General features: G+C 54.4%; 2 protein-coding genes across 2 annotated transcripts; one reads left to right on the top strand and one right to left on the bottom strand.

Moving 5' to 3' along the window:
* Positions 1 to 1,891: 1,891 nt before the first annotated feature.
* Positions 1,892 to 13,390, top strand: NCLIV_009850 (snf2 family N-terminal domain-containing protein, related; the record flags this gene model as incomplete). Its single annotated transcript, XM_003880500.1, has 17 exons — positions 1,892 to 2,745; positions 2,884 to 2,953; positions 3,548 to 4,093; positions 4,533 to 4,705; positions 5,113 to 5,208; positions 5,570 to 5,743; positions 6,198 to 6,703; positions 7,150 to 7,322; positions 8,403 to 8,593; positions 9,193 to 9,453; positions 9,799 to 10,015; positions 10,209 to 10,291; positions 10,519 to 10,584; positions 11,064 to 11,192; positions 11,466 to 11,547; positions 11,829 to 11,951; positions 12,242 to 13,390. The coding sequence occupies 17 exons, from the start codon at positions 1,892 to 1,894 to the stop codon at positions 13,388 to 13,390; spliced, it is 4,893 nt and encodes a 1,630-aa protein (XP_003880549.1).
* A 2,815-nt stretch (positions 13,391 to 16,205) lies between these two features.
* NCLIV_009840 (putative cell cycle control protein) lies at positions 16,206 to 23,653 on the bottom strand (the record flags this gene model as incomplete). The annotated part of the gene is made up of 14 exons (XM_003880499.1): positions 16,206 to 16,316; positions 16,807 to 16,944; positions 17,222 to 17,388; positions 17,579 to 17,645; positions 18,201 to 18,359; positions 18,856 to 18,984; positions 19,196 to 19,266; positions 19,468 to 19,534; positions 19,781 to 19,900; positions 20,062 to 20,223; positions 20,502 to 20,670; positions 21,005 to 21,180; positions 21,658 to 21,785; positions 22,063 to 23,653. The coding sequence occupies 14 exons, from the start codon at positions 23,651 to 23,653 to the stop codon at positions 16,206 to 16,208; spliced, it is 3,255 nt and encodes a 1,084-aa protein (XP_003880548.1).
* Positions 23,654 to 23,724: the final 71 nt, after the last annotated feature.

Raw genomic sequence — 23,724 nt, 5'->3', positions numbered from 1 at the left:
ATGCCACTGATCCCTTTGGAGAGCCAGTCGCATTAGAAAACCCAGCAACGCTGGATGTGTTACGAGTAAGCGAACAAAACCCTACCCACGGACTCAACAACCACGCCCTTTCAGATGCGTACATCGTTCAACAAACGTCACATACTCCTCGTGACATCGCTGGACGATCTCCTCCGGTGTACCGTGCACATAGAGGAGTAAAAGATGCGCATTAACCCAACTGACGAGCCATCAACGCAAGTGAAGCCATCCGGCTGCACTGGGGGCGGGATACCGGGTAGGCTTCAGGTTTCTTGCTCCTTAGGGACACTGGGAATGTCCACCAGAGAACTAAATAAGTGAGAAACTGCTGCAGATAACCTTCCTGGTTCCTTGAATTCATCTTCTTCGCCGAGATTGGGGCCTATACACGCGAAAACAGAAACAACATGTATCAGTACATCTCATCTCTTTGAAGTTGCTGGAAACCAAATACCCTAGAACGCAACCTTTTTCTCTAAAGATGGTCTCTCGTTCTCTGCAAGCGAAAGCTGAGCCAAGGCAAAAACAGAATCCTGCCTTGTCTTTCTTTCCTTTCCAAGTTGGTAAACTCATTTTCCCAACGAAGCTTTCCTTTCTACGCTGTTCCCGAAGGCGTGTCCCCTTCCCCAGTCCGTGAACGCATCGTCCTGGTAGCACACAGCGTATCTACACAGCCTTTCTCTTGCGTGATTTTCGTTTATTCAGAGAAAAATTTACACGTCGAGGCGAATAAAATGTATCGGCGTAGCAGGAAGAACGCCGGGGGCTGTTGGTGCCGTGGTTTTTCTGCTTCTTCAGCGGCATGTTATCTTGACGAGCTGCATGCAGCTGTCCAAGAAAATCGCTAGGCGGGGTGGTAAAAAACTTGTTCCCCCTCTGTTCCGTTTTTCTCTCAGACGCCACATTTACCGCAATGCCGCAACTAATAGAGACCGTTACTGCTTTTCTTCCTTTTCCCCCCTTCCGCTTTCTTTGCATTACGTATTTCAAGCCGTGTCTTTGTTTCCGGTATCGTCATCTCCCACCTCCAAGTGAACAGTCGTTTTTCTGTCTACCTTCGTCTGCTGACTGCTTTCTGGGTGTCTCGGTGCTTTTGACACATGCATGTTTTCTGCCTTTCTTCGAAAAATGGTCGGTAATGAAGGGAAGCAGAGACGAGTCCGTCTCCCTGTCCTTCACTAGAATGACAAGCGCTGAACAGGAACCAGAAGTTCTTTTTCTTGCGTTCGCACGGCGCGGCCGTTTTGTCTTTCAGGACCCGCCGTCAAAAAAACCGTTTGGCAACCTTTTCTCGCTTTGAGAACTTGGTCAGTCCCCTCCATGCAGTTTAGCGTAGTGAGAATCGAGATGTCTGTGCTCAGTCTTCCAAAGCTGAGTTGGGAGAACCAGGCCCCCCCTTGTGTGTGCGTCGTTGTCCTTGCGGTTTTTGTTCCACTGTCTCCCCCTTGACTTTTGGTGCCTTCTTGTCGTTTCCCTTATTGGCTCCCCGTGTCTCGCTGTCTCAGTCTTTTCCTTCAGTCCCTGGTTCCGGGTTCCTTGTCGCTTTCCTGTCTCCTTTGTGTGTGTGCCTCTCTGCACTTCTTTCGTTCTGTCTCCTGTTGAGTCCTCACTGATCGCCTCTCTCTCTAGAATGAGGTTTCACTTTTTGTTGGCCCGAGTCAGAGAGGCGTGAGGAAAGGGTCCGTTGACCTGGGCACAAAACGCCGCGGTTTCTATTCAGGACTCGGCGCAGTTTTTTCAGGCGCCCGTCTACGTTTCTTCCATTCTTCCCTTTCCCCCGCCTCTAAATCTAGACTTGATTCTTCTGCATTCAACTTCCCCAGTCTGTTCTGCTCTTTTTTCGGCTTTCTTTGTGTGGCGCTTCGCCGCGATGGAGGGTCAGAGACCGACGGCCGCGGGCTCAGAAAGACCTGAGGAGCTCCACGTGAGCCCCCGGGGAGCGGGGCCCGACGCGACGGCTTCTGAGTCTTTGAGTCTTTCCCGCGACCGCCCCCTTCGTGATTTTTTGCAGCAACAGAGTGCGTTTTTCTCACACACGCACTCTCGCGCTTCGTGCCCAGCTGAACACCCTTCCCTCGCCGCGCTCAACGGCGTCGCGCCGCACCCTGCTTGTTCCTCTCCACCTCCTCTGTCTTCCCTGGCTTCTCTGGCCTCGCTTCCGCCGCCCGTCGCTCGGCCCCTCCATCTTCTGCAACAGTCCCACGCAAACCCAGCCTCGAACCCTCTGTTCGCGCCTGGAAAGGAAAACGGTCTCTTTGACGGCCCGCGAGACCCGTTTGCGAACGTCTTCTCTTCCTCCTCGTCCGCGTCACCTGCCGAAGATGACGCCGTTTTGTCTTCGTCCGAAATTCGCGAGCAGCTGCGTCTCCAGCTGGCTGCTGCGCGGTACGTACAGCAAGGCGCAGTGCCCCCCGCAGAGATTCTCTTCCGCATTCACCAGGCGCTGCCGAAGCAGGAAAGAGCCCAGTGGATGAACGCGACAGACGGAAGAGCCACGCGCCCCGCCGTGGCGCACATTCGACAGAAAATTCGCGAAGGCAGTCGACAAGAGGCCTTCGCGCAGCTGGAAGAGAGACGGCGCCTTCTCGAGTATGCCAAACACTTTGCCTCTGGCCAAGAAGACGACGGGAGCGGGTGCCAGCGGAGCGTGCATGCATGCGCGAAGGGAGAACTTGCGTCGACTCCTCTTTTTACACAGAGACGACGGGGCAGGGACGCGAGAAGGTCCGGCGAGCACGGAGAGCGAGTGTGAATCGCCGAGCGAAAGGAGGACCAGTCAGAGAAGGGACGAAAGATCTGCCGCGTTGCCACGCTCCTGCACACCTTTGCGACTCGCCCTGTGTGTGTTGGTGTCTCTTTCAGTGGACTTTTAGACGGCAAACACCGCGACCTCTACGAGCAATTCTGCTGCCTGCCGGAATCCGTGCGAATGGTAGGATCCCCCCCTCCTCCCCCCCCCCCCCCCGTAGTCTCTGGCGTCTCCTCTCTCCGCGGATCTTCCTCTGTCCGCAGCCTCTTACTCCTCGTCCATCTCGTTCCCTCTCGTCTTCTGATGCTGTGCCATCCCCGGCTGCCTCCGTCGTGTCTTTGATCCCGTCCTGCCTTTTCTTGATTTTCCTCGTGTCTTTTCTACTCCTCCGCGTTTCTCGTTCTCCCATCATCTGACCGTTTTCTCTGGGTCCCCCATGTTGCTGTCTCCTCTCGTCTCGTCTCCGGCTTTTCGCGTGCGCCTGTTTTCCCCCTGAGCGTGGCCCCAGCCCGGCGACTCCGCGTTTTCGCCAGAAAATTCCGATCCTTTCCCTTCCCCGGCGATCGAAACCCTGCGTGTCCAGTCCTCTCATCCCCGGCTCCACATTTTGCTTGCATCGTCCTCTTCTTCAACCTCCTCACCGCTCGCGCTGCAACCACAAACCTCTGTTCTCCCTTGTGCCTCTGTTCCTTCGTCCCACTGCTGCCTGCTTCCCCTCCCTCCATGTCTCTTCCTGTTTGTATCTCTCTTTGCGTTTCTCAATCTCCGCCTTCCCAGCAAGCGACCCTGGAGCGCCGGCTGCATTCTCTCGCGCAGTTTCAGGAGTCTCTGCGCGGCGCGATCGTCGAGGAAGGTCGGCGGTCGCTTGCGCCGCCAGGCAGCGCATTGCTGCTTCGCCCGCAGGTCCCGCGGTCGCTCTACGAGCGGGCTTTCCTCTGTCTGTGCAGATGCGCCTCCTGCTGCCGCCGGCAACACCCGGCGACCGAGCGTCTCCTCGCCGCGCCCGCCTTGGACGCGTCTGGGCCAAAGAAGAACGGAATCGACGCCCTCGCCGCGCTGGCCAAGAAGGAAGACACTTGCTGCGGCTGCTGCTGCGTCGGGTTCTGCGGCACGGCGACCGCACCCGGCTCGGCGGCGCGTGGCGACAGGAAGGGCGGAAAGAAGGACGACGAAGACGCAAAAAGAGAAAACTCGGGGAAACGCAAAACAACTGTCGCGTGGCCTGCGGCCTCCGGATGTGGACTGTTCGACGCTCTCGGACACGAAGGCGAAGAACCCTTCAGACGAGGACCCGCGAGACACCTGCAAAGGCTCGCCATCAAGGTCCGCCTCAATCTCCCCCCAGCCATATATATATATATATATATAGTGCCTATGGTGTGTTGCGCATGCAATGTGTCATTATCCGCTTGGGGTTATAGACAACCGTAATCGATCGATCTAATAGGGATGGCCCATACTGTAATTATATATGTATGTATATATATATATATATATATATATATGTGCTTGTGCGTGTACACGCATGCAAGTTTCTTCTGGGCGTCAGGGGCCATGACGCTGGCGGGACCGACTGTTCAGCACGTCTGTGCGATCCGACGTGCGCATGCACCTTCAACATATATATATGTATATGTATATATATATATATATATATATGTATATATATATATATATGTATATATTTATACTGGGATGCGGATGCTGGAATCAGTATTCGCGGAGACATGTGCTGAAGAGGTTTCTATTGCGTGTTTTTTAGGCACGAAACCGGGCACTGTCGGCGGTTCAACAAGTGTACGCAGCCGCCCAGGCGCGGCCTTGCCCCGCCTTGCAGCCTCCTCTTCGCCAGCAGCAGGAGAGAAGAAAACTCTGGCACCGAGCAGCTGCGCATGTTCGGTCTTCCGAGCTGCGAGAGGAATGGAGAGAAAAAAGGTAAATGCAGACCTCGGCACACACACACACACACACGTGCTAGATGGGCGCTCAAATCAGGGTATTCTTCCGATTTCTGCGCGAGGCGCCCGCGCGCCATCCGCCTCTTGACAGATTCGCCCTTTGCTGCATTTTCATAAGATACGTGACGAGAGGAGACCCCAGTCGGATGCGTGTGCGTTTGCATATACCTGTCTCCTTAATTTCGTGTCTATGCAAATACACTTGTGTGTGTAGAGAGGTAAGAGCGTGTGGGCCGCAGGAGAGAGATCTTGGTTTAGTGACCGAGAGACAGGCCGAGAGAGAGAGGTTGGGAGCGAATATAGGGCGACGCGTCCCTGCCCTGTTGTTTTTGCATGCGTCTGAGGGTGGGGAGTCGGGCCCTTTTCCCCGTTTGTTGCCTGCAGAGCTATCGCGAAACGCCTGGTCACCACTGCAGCGTCTCAGGTGGCAGCGATAAAACAGAAGCAGCAGCAGCTGCGGGAAAAGGCACAGAAGGAAAGGTAGGACACGGCGCTGTTTCTGTTGCTTCTTGCTAGTGTTTCCCTTCTTTCTTTCACGCGGCAACACCGGCCTTGCATGCAGATTCCAGCTCTTCACGGTCGTCGGGCATCGACGATATAAGCGTGTGGGTAGGCGCAGGCGTTTGGATCATCCGTCGACGCAGTTTTGTCTGCCTATCTCGATTCTGCCGTTTCCAGCTGTTTTAAAAGCCGCTCTGGGGACCTGTTTAACTGGCGCCTTTTCTTGCTTTGTTTTTGAAAAAGTGCGCGGTCTTCCCACTCAGCGTTTTGCCCTTCTCAGAGGAAATCTCGCTTCCATCCCTTTGCGTTGCTTGCGTGTCCCGCGGGTTGCTCTCGGTAGAATGCGGCTGCTGAAGGAGAACGACATGGCCAGCTACATGAAACTCGTGGAAGACACGAAGAACGCTCGGCTGCGCGAGTTGCTTGCCGCGACCGACGCCTTCCTGGCGGATCTCTCCGTCAAGGTTCGAGCCCAGCAGGTGGCGACGAAAGACTTGGCCAAACAGCATCAGATGTACGCGAAACGATACAAAGAGACGCACGCCAGAGACAGATGCCATCTCGAAAAACAAGCTCAGAGATGTATATACCTGTTTGCATGCACAGAGTGTACATGTATACCCTTTTGCATACACAGAGGTGGACTCTGCCCATGCGTCGCAGCACTGCAAGCAGCGATAGAACGCACCGCAGCGTGGCCCATCTGCACGCGCAGGGAAAGCGATGAAAATCCTCACCGGGAAGGAAGAACTCCCCACAAATCGGCTGCCGATCGCCCGGGCGCTGAGGCGGTGGGGGAGTTATTACGGGAAAAGAGGAGAGCGAGGAGTCCGGAAAACCCGGAAGGAGAAGGAGAAAAGGAGAGGCGAAGCTGCCGGAGATGCGCGTTTCGCCCGGGACGGGGTTTCGTCTTGTGCGGTCCACATTCCCTCTCTTCTGGGACGGCGAGTGTGTGCGCGTTTTTTCAGGAGCGAAGACAGGCGGAAACTTACCGACAGCCTCGAGGAGGGAGACTCCTCTGCCTCGGGATTCGAAGGCGGCGGGGCGGGCGAGCAAAAGAGCGACACCGAAGGCCAGAAACGGGAAGAGAAGGAAGAGATCACGCCAGGCAACACCACAGAGAACAAGACAGAGAACAAGACAGAGGAAAAGGGAGGGAAGGCAGAGAACAAGACAGAGAACAAGACAGAGGAAAAGGGAGGGAAGGCAGAGGAAAAGGGAGGGAAGGCAGAGGAAAAGGGAGGGAAGGCAGAGGAGACAAGCGAGACGGAGAAAGAAGAGAAAGAGGACGAGTCGCAGAATGGGGCGGGATCTTGGGCCTTGGGTCAGGATCAGTATTATGCCATGTCGCATCAAGTCCGCGAAGAAGTTAAGCAGCCTTCGACTCTCACCGGAGGAGATCTGATGCCGTACCAGATGGCAGGCCTGTCGTGGATGTTGTCCCTGTACAACAACGATCTCCATGGTATTCTCGGTGAGTCCTGGAAGAGACTTGAGCCTTGTCTCTCCGACCGAGAGACAGGCGCCACGCTTCGTTTTCTCGGCTCTTCCGCAGCTGTCATGCGGTGTGTCGACGCGCCGAAGCAGTCGACTGCGAGAGGGTCTTTTCTGGCTCTTTTCATCGATCTCTTCGTCTGTCTCTTCATCGCTCTCTGCGTTTTGTTGGGTTACTGGGGCGTTCCTGCAGCGGTGTTCTCCCTTTGCAGGCGGCAGCGTAAGCAAAACACCGTCCCAGCCGGAAAGCCCCTGGTTTTTTCTCTGCTTTCCGCAAAAACCAAGGCGAACGAGGACCGTCTGTCTCTCGCCTCATTCCCCACGATCTCCGTATTCGTGCGTGTCCGGCTCTCTGTTTCTTCCTCTTCTTTTTTGTTTGTGGGGTGCATGCGTGTGTTGTTTTGTGCATGCGCGCGTCTGTTTCAGCCGACGAGATGGGTTTGGGAAAGACGATTCAAACCATTGCTTTGCTGGCGTATCTGAAGGAGTTCAAGAACAACCCCGGACCGCACTTGATCATCGTGCCGCTCTCGACGCTCCCGAACTGGGCGGATGAATTCCGCCGGTGGTGCCCCTCGCTCAAAGTCGTCGCTCTGAAAGTAAAAAAAAATGCTGGACACTTTACTCGATTAAAAGAATTAAAAAATAAGAATTGTTTGAGGAGTAGTGAAATTGCGATGATTCAAAAAAGAGAGACGGAAGAAGAAAAGAGAAGAAAGAACAAGAGAAGCACAAGAGAAGGGAGACAAGAAAGAACAAGAGAAGGAAGAAAAGGAAGAGAAGAAATGGAAGGAAGAGAAACGTTAGGGCTAAGCGGCAGCGGGAGGCCAAGAGCACCGAGGGACAGCAGTGGAATGGAGGTTGGAGAGCACGCGCGAGAGACGAGGGTTTCCGGTTTGGGACACGAGACGAGCGCTGCGACAGAGAAAAGGAAGAGACTCAGAAGAGGTTGCCGTTTCAAGCTTGTTTTCCGCCAAGCAGAGAGGCAACCGTGGAAAGAGAGAGAAGAGAAGAAAAGCTTGGGAAGCTGCGCGTTTTGCTCTCAGGGTGGACGCCTGGAGCGGCGAGAGCTGCAGCGCGAGTTGCGGCGAGGAGATTTCAACGTTTGCCTCACGACGTTCGATCTCGCCATGCGTGAGCGCCATGGCCTTTCTTTCCCCAATTGGAGGGTAATCCGATTTTCTCCTAATTTGTCTCTCTTGGTTCGCTGTCAGTCTCTCTGCCGCCTTCCTGCGTGACTCTTTCTCTCATTTTTTCTCTTCTTCTCTCTCTTCTTCTCTCTCTTGTTCTCTCGTGATTTCTTTCTCTCATTCTTTCTCTTCTTTCTCTCTGGTGGTCTGCCGTTCCTCTGTCTTTCTCTCTGCTTCTCTCTGTCTTCTTCTCTCGTGATTTCTTTCTCTCATTCTTTCTCTTCTTTCTCTCTGGTGGTCTGCCGTTTCTCTCTCTTTCTTCTTCTCTCTGTCTTATTCTCTCTCTTCTTCTCTCGTGATTTCTTTCTCTCATCCTTTCTCTTCTTTCTCTCTGGTGGTCTGCCGTTCTCTCTCTTTCTCTCTTCTTCTCTCTGTCTTCTTCTCTCTGTCTTATTCTCTCTCTTCTTCTCTCGTGATTTCTTTCTCTCATTCTTTCTCTTCTTTCTCTCTGGTGGTCTGCCGTTTCTCTGTCTTTCTCTCGATTCTCAGCACCTGGTCGTGGACGAAGGTCACCGGATGAAAAACAGCAAGTCGAAGTTTCACATTTGCGTGTCGGAGTTTCGCGCCACGCATCGTCTGCTCCTCACCGGGACGCCTTTGCAAAACAACTTAGCCGAGCTCTGGTCTCTCCTCAACTTCTTGCTCCCGAAAATCTTCTCGTGCGCCAGCGACTTCGAGAAGTGAGGCCCGCACGAGAAACCGAACGAAAATGCGCAGCACCTCTGACCCAGAGCACCCCGTGCACACAGAGGCGCGTCTTTTGGTTTGGGACGGATCTCGCGACTCTGTCGATACCTTCTTTGGTTTAACATCCATTTGTGACCCCCGCCTCGCAACGCCGCTCCGGATTTGACATCCGACATCCACACGTGTGCGGGCATTCATATCCGTCGATACAAAGTATATAGATATATATATGTATCTGTGCGCAGAGGTGTACATACATGTGGGTACATATATATATATATATATATATATATATATATATATATGTACGCATAGGTGTACATACATGGGGGTATATATATGTATATGTACGCATAGGTGTATATGCATGTGGGTATATATATATATATATATATGTGTATATGTATGGCTAGCGACAGCTGCTCTTCCGGGTGTCAGCTGTCATCAGCGAGAGTGCGTGACCAGTGCGTCGTTGCCAGTCACGCCTTGCTTGGTTTCCCAGAAATGCGCGGGGGTTTGTGTCTCGTTCGGCGCCTTGCTCGATTCGCAATCTTGGTGTCTCTGGGGTATCTTTTTCCGCGTTTCGGCCCAGGTGGTTCAGCCAACCCTTCGAGGGGAAAGGCATGCCGGTGGAGGGTAGCGACATAGACACTGGCGGCAGCGCTTTTTTGAACGAGGAAGAGCGGCTCTTGATCATCAACCGCCTGCATGCAGTGCTTCGCCCCTTTCTGCTGCGAAGAGTGAAGAAGGACGTCTTGAAAGACATGCCGGAAAGAAAGGAATACCTCGTCCGAATCTGCCTCTCGGAGTGGCAAAAGGCGGTCTACAAACAAATCCAGGAAAAAGGACTGCGGTGAGAAACTCCCACACGCGGGTACAGAAAATGCTCTCGAGGGTGTATATACACCCAGAGAAATGCACACAGATTCTTCACACACATACTACATACTTTATATATATTCATATATATATATATATATATATATATATATATATATACGCATGTATGTAATCGTAGATGGGTAGGGATATGGCATGAGAGAGAGAAGAGCGACGAGAGACGGGAAGCGACAGAGGGACAAGCGCAGGGGAGGAGCCAGAGAGGGGTGACGGGTCTTGGAATCTGGGTAGCGTCGTTTCGGGAAGGTGGAGACTCACGCCTGTTTCGTTTCACGCCTTTTTGCTTGGTGAATCGCAGGACGGTCGATCAGGTCGGCAACGTGACGAAGCGTGGTTTCCAAAACACCCTGATGCAGCTGCGGAAAATCGCCAATCATCCGTACCTTTTTGTGGATGAGTATTTGTTGAACGAGGACCTCGTTCGCGTCGCTGGAAAGTTCGAGTGTCTCGACAGGATGCTGCCGAAGCTGCTTCACTTCAAACACAAGGTTCTCATCTTCTCGCAGATGACGCAGGTAAACATCGGGGTGGCCACGCGTCGCTCCTGCGGATCTATGTTTCTTTCGTCTTCGCGTTTTCCCCGCCGCGGGTTTCTAGCTTCGCATTTCGTCTGCGGACTGGTGGGCGGAGGCGTCCCGTGCGCCGCGCAGTTTCACCCGGATGGTTTCATCTTTTGTTGCTGTCGCCGACTGTTTCTCGACTTCCCAGGTTTTAGACCTCATGGCAGAGTACATGCATCTTCGCGGCTACAAATTCGCTCGCCTCGACGGAAGCGTAGGCTTGACGGAGAGGTGAGAGAAACTCGCGAACGACGCAGATGTCGCCTCTCTCGGGGTCGCCTTGGGTTTTACACCTCGCTTCGCCATTTTGCATCCGGTCCACCGAAGCGACGGGCTTCAGCGTCGCTCTTTGTCTTCAAGAGCAAAGAGCGAGGTTGGCGTTCCGCGTGGTTCCGTCTCTCTTTCCCTCGAGTGGTGGGCTAGCAAACGCTAAACCGCAGAGATGCTGTTTTGTTCAGGAAGGAACGGATGGCGGAATTCAACAACGCAGAAGTCGACACCATGATCTTCATGCTCTCGACCAGGTAAGGGCCCCCCTGTGGAAAGCGCAAGTTCGCGATCGGAATGGACGACTTTTTCTTTCTCCACAGACTTCTTCGCGAGACCGTGCTCCTCGCCGCTTGGTAGTCTCCCGAGATTCCTGGGCCCTCTCGGGGACAGGCGACCGACCAACTATACTCATACTCCAAGGCGTTCGCGCGCGCCATCCCGTCCACATATTTCGTCCACAACCGCTTTTTCTGAAAACGCGCGTCCACGCTCTCTCGTCGCTTTCTCTTTCGAGCGCTCGCCTGAGTCTTGGTTTCCTTTTTCCGGGTTCCTTTAGCCATCTTTGCTGACGAAGCCAAGTGCAATCTTCTTCTTCTTCTTCTTCTTCTTCTTCTTCTTCTTCTTCTTCTTCTTCTTCTTCTTCTTCTCTCTGGCACCTAATTTTTTGCCCCGGTTTTTCTTGTTTCGTGTGTTGATGCCTCGACGACTGCGCATTTTCTGTCTTTTTCCTCAGGGCCGGAGGTTTAGGTCTGAATCTGCAGGCAGCCGATACAGTCATTCTGTTCGACAGCGACTTCAATCCACACCAGGATCTTCAGGCGATGTGCCGCGCGCATCGCCTCGGTCAGACGAAGCAAGTCAAGTGCGTGGAAATGGCCAGATCATTCGCGCGACCGAGCAACCGAGAAGAAAGCGCGACTGAGAGAAAAGAGAGAGCGGACGGGAAAGGGGGGGAAGAGATGCGCAGGTAGAGGACGGGAAGAGAACGAGAAGCAGAAGGAACAAAGCGGAAGGGCGGCTCCGTTCGTCTAAGGGAGAGGGCCTCATTCAGAGAACACCCCGAAGGAGGGAAAAAAGAGGAAAGATGGAGAACAACAGAGTCTTTTGGGTCCGGCTATCTGCGTTTCGTCTTCAGAGTTTTCCGTTTAGTCACCATCAGCGGCGTCGAGGAAATTATTTTGGAAAAAGCAAACAGGAAACTGAACATCGATCAGATGGTAAGACGCCCGCGCCTTTCCGTTTTCCGTCTATCTGTCTTTGTCCTTCGTTTTTGGTTTCTCTGCCTCGCACCGGCTCGTCTTTCCGTTGCTGATCTCTTTTCGGCTTCGTGAGTACCGCTCCTCACCTTCGCCACCTTCAACCAGTTCCAGCGCGGCTATTTTGAACGGAAAGCGGCGGGGGAGGGCTCTCCTCTCCGGCGCGTCTTGTTCGGGGGATCAGTTTATTGCGTCTTTTTTCGTCTCTCTCCACTCGTTTCCCGCTCCTCACCGCTGCTCAGGTCATTCAAGCAGGCATGTTTGACAACAAATCCAGTGAGGAGTTGCGAGAAGAAAAACTCCGAGTCCTTCTTCTTCTCCACAAGGGGACCACGGGGGACACGCGGGCCACGACTCCTCTTCAGGTGCGTTGCGTGTGGAAATCGAAACGTAACCATGCTTACGCATCTCTCCCTGCGGTCATTCATCCGCAAATGGAAAGACGCGGATATGCACGTGTAGCGCCTCATCGATTGCGTGGATGTGCCCACCCATATCTACATGCGTCTCTGTCTGAACACCTCTATTCATATATATATATATATATATACATATATACATATATGTGTACGTGTGTTTTTAGTTGAATCGGATTTTGGCGCGGACGGAGGAGGAGGAGCAGTGGTTCGACGAGTACGACTGCCGTCTGTTCAAGAAGAGTTTGGAGGAACTGCGTCTGGAGGACGATCAGGACTTGGAGAGCGCAGCGGCGGCGGCGGAGGCGGCTGGAGCTGCGCTCGCAGCGGCCGTGGAGGAGGCGGCGAGCGGCAGCCGAGACGAAGAGGAAGAGAAGAAGAGCCCCGGGCGTCTCTCGCAACTCGACGAGGACGAGAAGACCAAGCCTGGGGACGAGAAGCAGGATGAGTTCGAAGACGCAAAGGCGGAGGATCCCCCCGCGGACGAAGAGGAGACGGAGACGCGCGACCGCCGAACCGAGGCCGACGGCGCGGCCGAGAAGCGCGAGGTGGGCGTCGGCGACGAAAAGGGCGAGGCGGGAGCGAAGAACGGAGACAGAGCGTCGGACGAAAAGGCGGACGGGGACTCTGCGAGGAAGCAGGAGGCAGTCTCGGAGTTTCTCGTGGCGACGGGGCGGCTCGTGCGTGCGTCTGAGTTGCCGGCGTGGATCGTCGAAGAAGAGGAAGAGGAAGTCGACGCGAAGTGGGAGGAAGAAGACGAGGGCCCTGTGGGGCGTCGAAAGCGGCGACAGCGCGGCTGCGTCGGCCGCGTCAGATACTGCGACGCCTTGTCCGACGCCAAGTACGTCAAGTTGATTGAAAAGTACGAGAACGGCGAGTTGTGGGAAGAAGGGCTGGAGGAGGCGTTCGTGCGCGAGATCGAACGCCAAGAACAGCGACGGCGAAAACGGGAAATGAGCAAGGGCGGGGAGGCGACCTCGTGCCTGTCTCCGAGCGGGGATCTCGACGGCCGCCCGCGCCGAGGACGGAAACGAAAAATCCGCTACGAAGACTCCGTCTCGCCCGAGCAGGAGACGCTGAAGCAGTCGCCGCTCTCGGGGACACGGCCGCGAGGCCGCCCGCGCAAACAGACGCCAGTGTCTCCGAGCGGCGACGACGCGACCGCGGCGGGGCGAGGCCGCCGTCGCGCGCGCTCGGGCACGGAGGACGAGAAGGCTCGAGACCCGCGCGGAGATTGCATGCGCGAGGCGTCGAGAAGCCGCAGGCGGAGCGCACGCTCGGTGCGCGGAGACGGCGAGCTCTCGGACGGCGCGCGCGGTTGCCGCGGATTTGGAGACAAGGACGAAGACGAGGACGAGGCAGGCAGCATGGAGGACGACGAGGCGTAGACGCACATATCGGGAGGCGCGCGCGACGGAGAAAGAGGAAACACGCAGGCGTTTTCGCCAGAGAGGAGAGGCGGAGAGAAAGTGTGCGATGCGTGCCGTCCTGCGGAATCGGGGGGGGGGGGGGGGAGGACGAGGAGGAGGGGGGGTGTTGAAGGCTTCGAAGAGCCAAAGCTGACCGTTTTCTCTGAAGCCTGCGCGGGGAGAGGGACGAGCGTCTCGAGAAGCCAGGGAAGAGGCAGGGGAGGGTTCTTCGCGCAGAACCCGATCGCGCCGGAGATGTGGGTGACCAATCGCAAACTGAGGAAAGCGCTGTCGAGAGGCGAAAAATATCTTTATCTTCGAGACCAAACGCGCGAACGAGCCAGTGCGCGTTGAGGTCGAACGGCGCTGGGAAACCTGCGTCTTTTCTATAGCGGACCTCGGGCGGAGGGATTGCCGTTCGATCTTTGTGGCGACGCATGCGGACGCTGCCCGCCGCGACAGTTTGCCCGTAAGACCGGACGGCCTGGTGTGTCTCGGCCTCGCGCTCCACCGCGCCGATCCGAGGACGCCGGGACGGTTTTCGCGCTGAAATATCCCCGGGGGAGAGCCCCGCTGCTTGGGCGTTTCGCGACGCGTGTCTCGTGGCCGTTTCTGCGACGCTCTTGTGGCTGCTCTGTCGGCGCTGCGTGTGTCGTTTCGACCTTTCGCTTGCGGGCTGAGTTTCACCACCAAAACACACACTGATATCTGTGCGCTTTGCGCTTCTCTCGCAACTGAGAAAAAAAAACGGGGGAGTTTCCCGGAAAATGCGACTAGCCACACTCACACGGCACTGAAGTGCGCCTGAGCATCTCGCGAAAAGGACAACTCGCCCACAGGAAACCGCGTTTTCCGGTTCCAGAACACATCGCCGTTTTCTGAGGAACTTCTGAGGCACCACGCCCCCCTCGTGGGACCGAGCGCGCTTCAGAGGCGCAAGGGTGCTCCGGCATCTTGAACCTCCACGAGAGGAAGCACAGAAATGCTTCTTTCAGAAAATGATCTTCTGCAACAACGGCTTGGCAGCCGACAGTCCTCTCGACGTCCTCATCCCTCTTCTGTCGCCTATATATATATATATATATATATATATATATATATATATTTGTATATTTATATATATATATATATATATGTATATGTATAGCGTGCCTCTCGGGTTCTCTTCATTTGTCCCTCTGTGTCTGAATCCCTCTGTATCTCTGTGCTTCTGTTTTCTCTTGCTCCGTTTTCGTTTCGCCTGGCGCGCTGAAATGGCCCCTCGCATGCGCCGTTCTTCTCGTCTGACGAGAGAACGGAAGCTGCAAGAGGTTGTCGTGTTTTTGTCTTGTGAACGACAGATTGAATTCGGCTTATAGACGGGGCGGAATCAACGGTCTTTCTCTCGAGGCCGTCTGTTCCCGAGTGTTCTTGCCCCTCGAGCGTGGAGGATCGCTAAGGCACCGAGGAATTCTTTCGTGGCTAGCTGTGGAGACAAAAAGGTGCGAAAAAACGGGCGCGAGAGAAGATAGGAAGGAAACGCTGAACTCAGACGGCCGAGTAATTGCTTTGGTTTTGCTATTTCAGAAATGAGCAAAAACCCCGCAGAGAGACAGGAGAAAAGGAGACGGAAGGATGTGGGGACTCAAATATCCCCGAGGAAAAGGAGCTTCAAACACGAGGGCAACATATCCGCTTCAGCTGCATGTCAGTGTTAGGGCCCGATAGCATGATCGAAGATCAGTTGCAGCCTCGAACAAGCAGACAGATAAGTTGCAAGAGCAATCGTGTACGCAGATACAGAGAGAGAGAGAAAGCGACAGGGAGAAGAGACAGGGAGATATGAAGAGATATATGTAGGAAGATAGACACACAGAAAGACACAGAGATAAAGAGATATGGATGGAGAGACCGAAATGGAGACCCGAGGAGACGCCGGAATGTGTTCAGGAGACACAATACAAGTTGGTTGGGGGGGGGGGAGAAAGCCCGAGCAGGGAAAGGACAGCCTGTGCCTGGCCTCACCTAGCGTGAGGCAAAGACGGTTCTGGGCGGGATGCCGGAGGAGGCGTTGAGAGAAGACGCGAAGGGGAGACAGGAGAGAAGAGGCAGCGTTAGAGAAAGCAAAGTTGATCCAGTGGAGAAGCAAGAGAACAGCACAGAGGCAGGAGAGCAGACAACGGGGCGTGCGGGGCAGCAGACTCGTCGACGGGCGGTGCCAAGGAGGAGGAAGTCAGCGGGAAAGAAAGCGAGATCAGCTCTCAGTCAGAAGACAGGCCGCTGCGCGAGTGACGCTGGGAGACCAAAGAGAGGCAGAGCGAATCACAAAACGCGAGAACGCGAAAAGGAAGAACAACTTCAGAACTGCAAAGAAGTGTTTCCTTTCTCTACCGCAGGGCCCTCTGTTTTTGACGAGGCAATCGCCACCCCACAAAAACGACGAGAAGAGAAGGACAGGAAAAAAGTTTGCGGAAAGCAAGACGAAATTAGACGGCAGATCTCGAGACGGACGGACCGCAGACGAACGGCGAGCTCAGAAAATGCCACGTTTCTACCTCGAACACTGGAAAGGCCGAGGCGGAAGATCGAGAAGAAAAAACACGGCTGCCGCGCGTCTGGCGCTTTATCACTCGTTTCGCTGTCTCTTCCTCCGGCGGCGCGTGTCTCTCTTTCGGTGCCAAGTTCCTCTTTGACCCAGTGCCCGTTTCTCGCTCCGGTTTCCCCACGCGCTGCGATCCCTCTCCTGTCTTTCTTCCCCTTTCCCTGCATTCTCTTTCTTCTCCTTTCCCGTATTTGTTTTCTCTTTCTTCTCCTTTTAGTCGCTGTCTGAGCTGTCGGAAGAAGACGAGTCCGAGGACGAGTCGCTGGAGGAACTCGAACTGCTCGAACTGGAGCTGGAACTGCTCGATTCCTGGGCCGCCGCAAGCTGAGAGGAAAGCCGAAAAACGGAAAAAAGAATCCTTTGCAAAAAGGACGGGGAGATTAGCCAACCGTGAGAAAACAGCCGAAAAAAAGAGAGGGAATCGCGAGCGGGCGAAGAAACGAGGACCGAGAGAAGGGCGAAGGCAGGAAAGGGGAATCTGCCGAGACGCAAGATGAGCAACTTCTGGGGAGACGTAAAAACCAAATCACGCGAAAAGGACAAACTGCTGGACAGCACAAACAGACTACAACGGGAAGTTGACGCGGAAAAGACGGTAGACGTTCCGCAACCAAGGCCGTCTTTTCTCTTACTCGCTACGTGTAGACCGTCCCGCGCCTCTTTCTGCCTTTGCCTCGACTCTGTCTGTCGGAGCTCACAGAGCACCGCGTCGAGAAAGCAAAGGCTCCTCTTCTTCTCTGGCTAGGAAACACGCTCTCTCTCGTGTCAAGTCTTTCACCTTTTTTTCTAGCTTTTCTGGCGTTTCATCGCTCACCGCTTGTTCCTGCTGAGCGCGTTGTTGCAGCTCGGCGAGAAGTTGGCGATGCTTGTCTGTGAGGCCGCCGAGACCAGTGGCTGTGAAGAAGTTAATGCAAAAGCGCAGATGTCGAGGGTGGTCTGTGGGGAACAGTCCCTGCAGAGAAAATGCAAAAGAACATGCAAAACGCAATTGCAAAAGAAAATGCGAAAGGAGTTGCCGACCGAAAGGAGACAACTGGGCGTTCACCCTTTGCAGAGAGGAAGGAAGCGACGCAAACACGAGACGGAAAGTTTTGCAAACGGAGCGCGCGAACAGCGAGAGAAGAGACAGAGCGAAGAACTCGAGAACGAGAGAGGCGAGAACGAGAGAGGCGAGAAAGAGAGAGGCGAGAACGAGAGAGACTCGAAAACGGGAGAATGGTGTAACTTACCGCCACGTAGGGCTCCATGTCTTCGCTGTGGATTCTGTCGTTGAGCGTCTTCAGTCCGAGGTGTTCAGACATTTCCTGGAAGAGAATTTTGATGAAAATACGCCCAGAGGAAGTCGTGGTCTCCTCCGTGAGTTTGAAAACTTCCATGACCGACCAAGGCATGGCGTCTGAGAGCAACACAGAAATTCCGAAGAGCCGGAAACGTGTACAGAAGCGGGTTTGCGAGGGCGATATCCCATCCCAAAACCTCCGTCGTTCCTGCTTCAGGTGTCTGCGGCTGCCTCTCCCGCTTTCTCTTCAGTCTTGTCTCTCTTTTTCTCTCGACTTTTTCCCCGCGTCACCAACTCTCGGCTGTACCTGTGTAGAGAAGGTGCGCGAAGAACTTGGCCGTGTTGCGCAGCTTCGTGGTCTCCAGGCGATGTACCTGCGAGGGAGAAACCGGTGAGAAAAACGCGGGCGATCCAAAACAGCAGGCCGAGACCAGAGAGGGACGGGGACGGAGAGAGAGAGAGAGAGGGACGGGGACGGAGAGAGAGAGAGAGAGAGAGGGACGGGGACGGAGACACACGCCCAGGCCACACGCCCAGGCCACACGGCGCAGCACCCAAAGTCTGTTGCGTGTGCGGTAAAAGGATTTGAAGCCTGCTCCCCTTGGAAACTGCGACGCGTTTCCCTTTCCCCCCTCCTTCATCTTTCTGGTGGGGGTGATTCGAGACGCGCGCTCAGTGACTGTCTCGGCAGCTTTGCGTCCGAGCGGTCGCCACCAGGTTTCGTCTCTCACTGTCTCGTGGACGTTTCCCGCAGGCAAAAAGTACGAATGCTCGGAATTCCTTCCACACCAGGCGCGGTAAACCGAAACGCGCACAATCGTCTCAACACCGCCGACCGACTTGCGCTTTCCCCTCTCTCTTTGGTGTGTCAGGGCGTTCCGCGTTCGGTACGACCGCCGAATGGAGCAGCTACTGTGAAACATTCTCACCGTGTGGTACTGCCTGCGCATCGCTTCCTGAAGGCACTCCGAGTATCGGGGATTCAGCCGCGCAAGTCTCTCCGCTTGCAGGGCGAAGAAGCGTTGGAACGTCCGTTCCATCGCGCAGCAGTCAATCAACATAATCACGACCTCCATCACCAAGTCTTCCTGACAACAAAGGGAAACATCTCTCGAATCGAAGTGGTCTCAACGTTTCGTCGGCTGCTTTCCAAAGCTACAGAGCACAGCCACTTGCCCCGGTGTGGTGAGAAGCACGCGAAAGAGATAATGTCTCCGTTGGAACTGGACGCATCGCCAACCTAATCAGGCGCGGTCTTTCATACAAAAACAGATATCTGCGTAGGCGTGCCCAGCCAGATATATACACACAGACATCCATATACATGTATACATATACATGTATACATATACATATATATATATATATATATATATATATATATATAAGTACGGAGAGTTGCATTACATGTATATCTTCATACATATGTATATATAGGTGTATGAAAATGTACCAGAAAACGGATTGGAAGACAAGGGCAACGGGATATGGGTAACAGTCCCCCGTGCCAAGGCAGGAGCAACAAGTCTGGAGCGAAGTGAACGGCTGGGCCTGAGAGACATCGCTGAAAAATTCTGGCCTTACCCGGATGTTCATCTTGAGGATTTTGTGGACGCATTCTTCGAAGTTCAGAGACGACATGATGCAGAGATAGATCGTTTTTCGCATGTTGATGATCTCAGCGTCAGTCATGTCCAAAATCTTCACTGTCGCCTGCAGAGAGAAACACCCCATCCACCAAAATGTGAAGGCGGGAGCGTAGAAAGGAAGAACGCGAGACAGAAACACGTGGAGACACGATGGTCTCATCATTCTCGAACCTAAGAAAAACCACCCGTGGAAGACGAGCGGTGAAAAAGAAGCTGAACTAACAAACGACTCTGGAGAGAGAAACACTCGATGACAGCGACAATGATCTTCTCACCTTTTCTCCCTCCTCTTCTTCTTCCTCGCTCTCGTCTTCTGCCTCGCTGTCGCTGCTCGACGCGTCGGAGTCTGCTTCGCACAAGAAGTCAAGCCCACAAAGCGCCGTAACTTTTCGAGAAAGAAGCAGAGAAAAGATGAAAGGAAATATAGAGGAACCGACAAAAGGGATAGAACCGAAGAAAAGGGAAGAAAGGCCAGAATGAGAGGTCGTAGACGAGGTGAAGAGAGTCTCGAGATCGATGGGGAAAAACGTGCAAAAAACAGCCTCACCGCTGCTCTCTTCGCCGAGGATTTCTTTGGACAGGCGAGACCATTTCTTCTCGTCACTCGCATACTCCTGTAGACAGCAAACAGGCAAAAAAAAAGAAGGATGGATCAGAAAAACCGCAGATTTGGCAACGGCGCGTCCTCGAGAGACGGCCGAAAAAAGTGCCTGCATTTGCCTCTCTTCTCCCCATTCTCTCCCCTTCTTCCTCGTTCTCTCCTGCTTTGTTTGTCGCGCTCCTCCGTCGCTTTCTTCTTTCTCCTTTTCTTCCTTCTTTTCTTCTTTCAAAGAGAGCCTGATGCCGGTTGTTTCGCCTACAGCCGGGTCCTGAGCGTGAAAGACGTTGAGCATTTCTTCGCCTTTCAAGTCTTCAGCGAGTAGATCGATCTCGTGCGTGACTTTGTCGTCCTCGTCGACGAGGTCGAGCTCCACCGGGACCTGTGGAAAAGGCAGGGAGACACGCGGAAACAGCGCATGCAAGACAAAGGACGGGGCAGAGAGGAAAGAGAGCGACGAGAGGGAGACACGCCCCTGAGTTCTTTCTCCAGAGAAGAGAGAGAGAAAAGGCCCCGCTGCGCTTTCTTTTCTTCTCAGCCTACTCCCGGGTGGTCTTTGAAGTTCTGTCGCCGCAAGTCCCAAAGCTTCTCGATCGTGTACTGCGTCTTCTTGTCCGCGAGGCCTTCCTGCAAAATTCCTCGCAGCCTCTCGAAAACAGCGTCGAAGCCGCGACGAGAAACCTCCGAAAGAACTTGCCCGACTTGCTGAAAAAGAAAGAAAGTGAAAAAAAGAAAAAAGGAAACCGAAGGGGTTCACACATATCAGCAACGGTCCTCGAAGTCGCAGATCAGACTCCACCGAGGAAGAAGGAGTCCACACGATAGAGAAAGCGCGTGTGAAAGAAGAGACAGAGAAGGAACGTGAAAGAAGACAGAGAACGGCCGGGAAAGAAGACAGAGAAGGACCGGGAAAGAAGATAGAGGAAGAGCGGGAAAGAAAAGAAATCGGAGGAGACAACGAGGGCGAGTGTGTGTGGACTGACCGTGAGGAATCCGACACAGACTTCGACGGAGTCGTTGGTCGGCTCGTCAAGGAGCAACGCGCAAAGCTGAAGTGCGACGAGTTCGTGAGCCACCCGCTGATTCACTAAGTGCGCGAGAAATTGGACGCAGGCCAAACAAACAATCTTGTCGTTTCGCCGATACGCGCGCCTGCATGCGCAACAACTCACAGGTCATTTCCCATTTGCTTTTGCGAAACGACACAACGCAAAACCCCACACACAACATACTCATACACTCACGTGTGCACGCCAAACAATATATACAAAGCTACCTATCCCTAAATATATATATATATATATGTTTATGCTTATATTCATGTGGACACATGTATATCCCCCTCTCTATCTAATATATATATATATATATATATATATGTAAGAGTACATAGACACACACAGACATAAGTATCGAATCCCTGGACAGGTTTGGCGTTTCAAAAGACGCCGGGTGTGTTTTTTCGCCGCAGAGCGCTTTGTCTGACCTGAATTGGAGAATAACGCGTTTGAGGACGAGGTCACCGATTTCCGGGAGTTTGGCGTTGACGATGCACAGAAGAGCCGCGTAGATGTTTGTGAAGCCTGGAGACGCCATCTGCGCGCGGATGATGGACCGAGCTAGCAGCCCGCGGCCTCGGACGAGATTCTCGCGAAACAATTCCTGAAAAAACGAAAGACCGCGCGAGTCGCCACACTCGCCAGAACCGAGTTTGCTCTTTGAACAGACTCTCGAGCACGCAGCTGACCTTCGCAGGAAAAACAACCCGCGGATGCGCACACAACACTCGCAAACACACACCGCGAAAGGCACATCTGGAGCGCCTCCGGTTTCCACGAAAACAAAACGGCCTCTCCACATCTACCTAGTTTTATGCATGCATCCATCGAGATATCTACCTCTCTACGTCTCTGACATTTCATTTTTTACCTCTCTCTCTGCATTTATATATATATATATATATATGCCGGTCTCTCTGGCCACTCATCCAGACAGACACACATAAACTTGTATCCATTTACATATATATATATATATATATATGTCCACGTTCTGGCGAGTCTGGCGTGACTGAAATGGGGGGGTGGGGGGGGGGGGGCAACTTGCCTGGACCAGATTGTGGATGTTTGCGACGTTCACTTTGTTGACGAGACCGTTGATCGATTTTCGAAGCGCCTCCCAGGCTTGACGTTGATAGGGGACGGAAGTTTTGTCAGCAATTTGTTGTTGCAGCCGCGCGAGCTTGAACGGGGGCACGTAGACGCCTCCTGAAAAGCGAGAGAGACGACAGAGAGGAAAAGAAGTTAGCCGACGGGTACAACCCCTGACGCAAAGCTAGAGACAAAAGAGAGGAGACAGCAAAAGGCACGACCCGAAAAAAAGAGACGTTCGCTCCTCTCGTGTCGCGCTTCTCCGTAACCTTCCTTCCTGCTCTTTCTCGTTCTCTCCTCTCTCCTTCGTGTGTGGTTCTCTTGCGTATCTGTCTGTTTCGCTTTTCTCGTCTCTCTGATTGTTCTCTCTTCCTCTCTTTCCCGTCCTTCCTACCAGCGCGGCCGAGAGTCTCTGCTGTCACTTTGGAGACTTTCTTCTTCATGTACTCTTCCATGTCCCGATCGACTTGGGGCGCGCTGTCCCTTTCGAGATCCTTGACGAGGTCGGGGTTGGAGAACTCGCCTGCGCGTTCCGCTCCCCTGTCGTCTCTGCCTCGCCTCTTTTCTCTCTCGTCTCGCTCGCCGTTCACTGTTTCCGCCTTAACGCGGCGAGGCGGCGAAGGCGACGCGCCTCTCGCCCGCCCGCCGCCTCTCTCAGTTTCTCGGCTGCTGCTCCTCGGCTCGCGCTTCACACGCGAATCGAAACCGCCTCTTCTCTCTTGATCTCTCTCTTGATCTCTCTCTCGTTCTCCTTGGCGGACGACGGCCGAGAGAGCGTTGCGCGAGAGCTGCGCACTCAGACTCTTTGCGCTCCGCCGCTTGAGCGCCTCCCTGCCATCATCTCCCGAAGAGGAAGAGGAAGACGGGGAGCCTTTCTTCCCTCTCTTCTTTTCGGCCTTTCGGTCGCGCGCCTCTCGATTCGTGCGCCTTTCTTCGCGACCGTCTCTCTTCTTGCCACTCAGAGCTTCGTCCAGCGCGGCGAGCATCCCATCACCTCTTCTTGGGCGACGCGACCGGCGTTCTGTTCCGTTCCCGACGGCCTCGTCTCTTCTTCTCTCACCTTCGTCGCGCTGAGGCCTCGAACGCCTCGACAGTTCTCTCTCTCTCTCGTCCCTTCTGTCCCCTCTTCCGTTCTCCCCGCCCTCGTCTCCTCGCTCTCTTCTCGTCTCTCTGTCTCTTCCTTTCCTCTCGCGACTCGCACCACGGAGAACCTCTCTTCTGCGGGATCTCGTCTCGTCCGCCTCCGGCCTGCCGTACGCCTCCTTCTCGCGTTCTCTTCGCCTCTCTCCCCTCTCTCCCCTCTCTCCTCTGTCTCGCTCGTCGTCCTCTTGTCTCTTCTCTCGGTCGCCTTCCCTGCGGCCACTCCTTCCCTTTCTCGGGTCGCGAGAGTCGCGCTCTCTGACTTCGCCGTCTTCCAAAGACTCTCGGTCGCGTCTCCGTTCACGTGTCTCCTCCCTCCCTCGCCGCCCCTCCTCGCCGTCCTCCGCGAAGCGCCGGTGGCTCGCTGGCGCGTCCCGCCTTCTCTCTGCAGACCGTTCTCTTCCAGCGCGCCTCGGCTCCTCTCCCTTCCGCAGCCTCTCTCCTCGCCGCTCCTGGTCTCTGCTGTCTTCGCGCCTCCGTCTCTTCCTCTCTCTCTGTTCTTCCCCGCCCTCCGACGACACCTCAGCGCGCTTCGTCTCGGCTCTCTGCGCCTCCTCGTCGCGCCTCTCTCTCTCCGGGCTCTTCGGCGTCCGAGCCTCCTTCTCTTCCCGCGTCTTCCACCCTCTCTCGCCGTGTCGAGTGCGACCGCCCCGACGGCCTTCCACGTCGCTGCTCTCTGAGCGAGGCCTGTGTGTTTCCTCTCTCTCTGGCGAGCCGCCGCTCCTTTTCTTTCCTCGTTCTTCGTGAGGTTCGCTGCCCTTCTCTGTGCCTCGGGCTGCGTGCCGCCTCTCCTCTCTGTCTCCGCGCTCTGGAGACGCGCTGGGGCTCTCTCTCCCCTCCGACATCTTAATCTTTTGCGTTACCTAAAGCTTGCAGGTGACTTGCGAACTCGGGAAGACGGTCTCTCAATTGAGGG

Source organism: Neospora caninum, chromosome IV (genome assembly GCF_000208865.1).
Source record: "Neospora caninum Liverpool complete genome, chromosome IV".
Classification (NCBI taxonomy): domain Eukaryota; phylum Apicomplexa; class Conoidasida; order Eucoccidiorida; family Sarcocystidae; genus Neospora; species Neospora caninum.
Note: the sequence above shows the minus strand (reverse complement) of the source record. Positions and strands in the feature narration are given on the sequence as shown.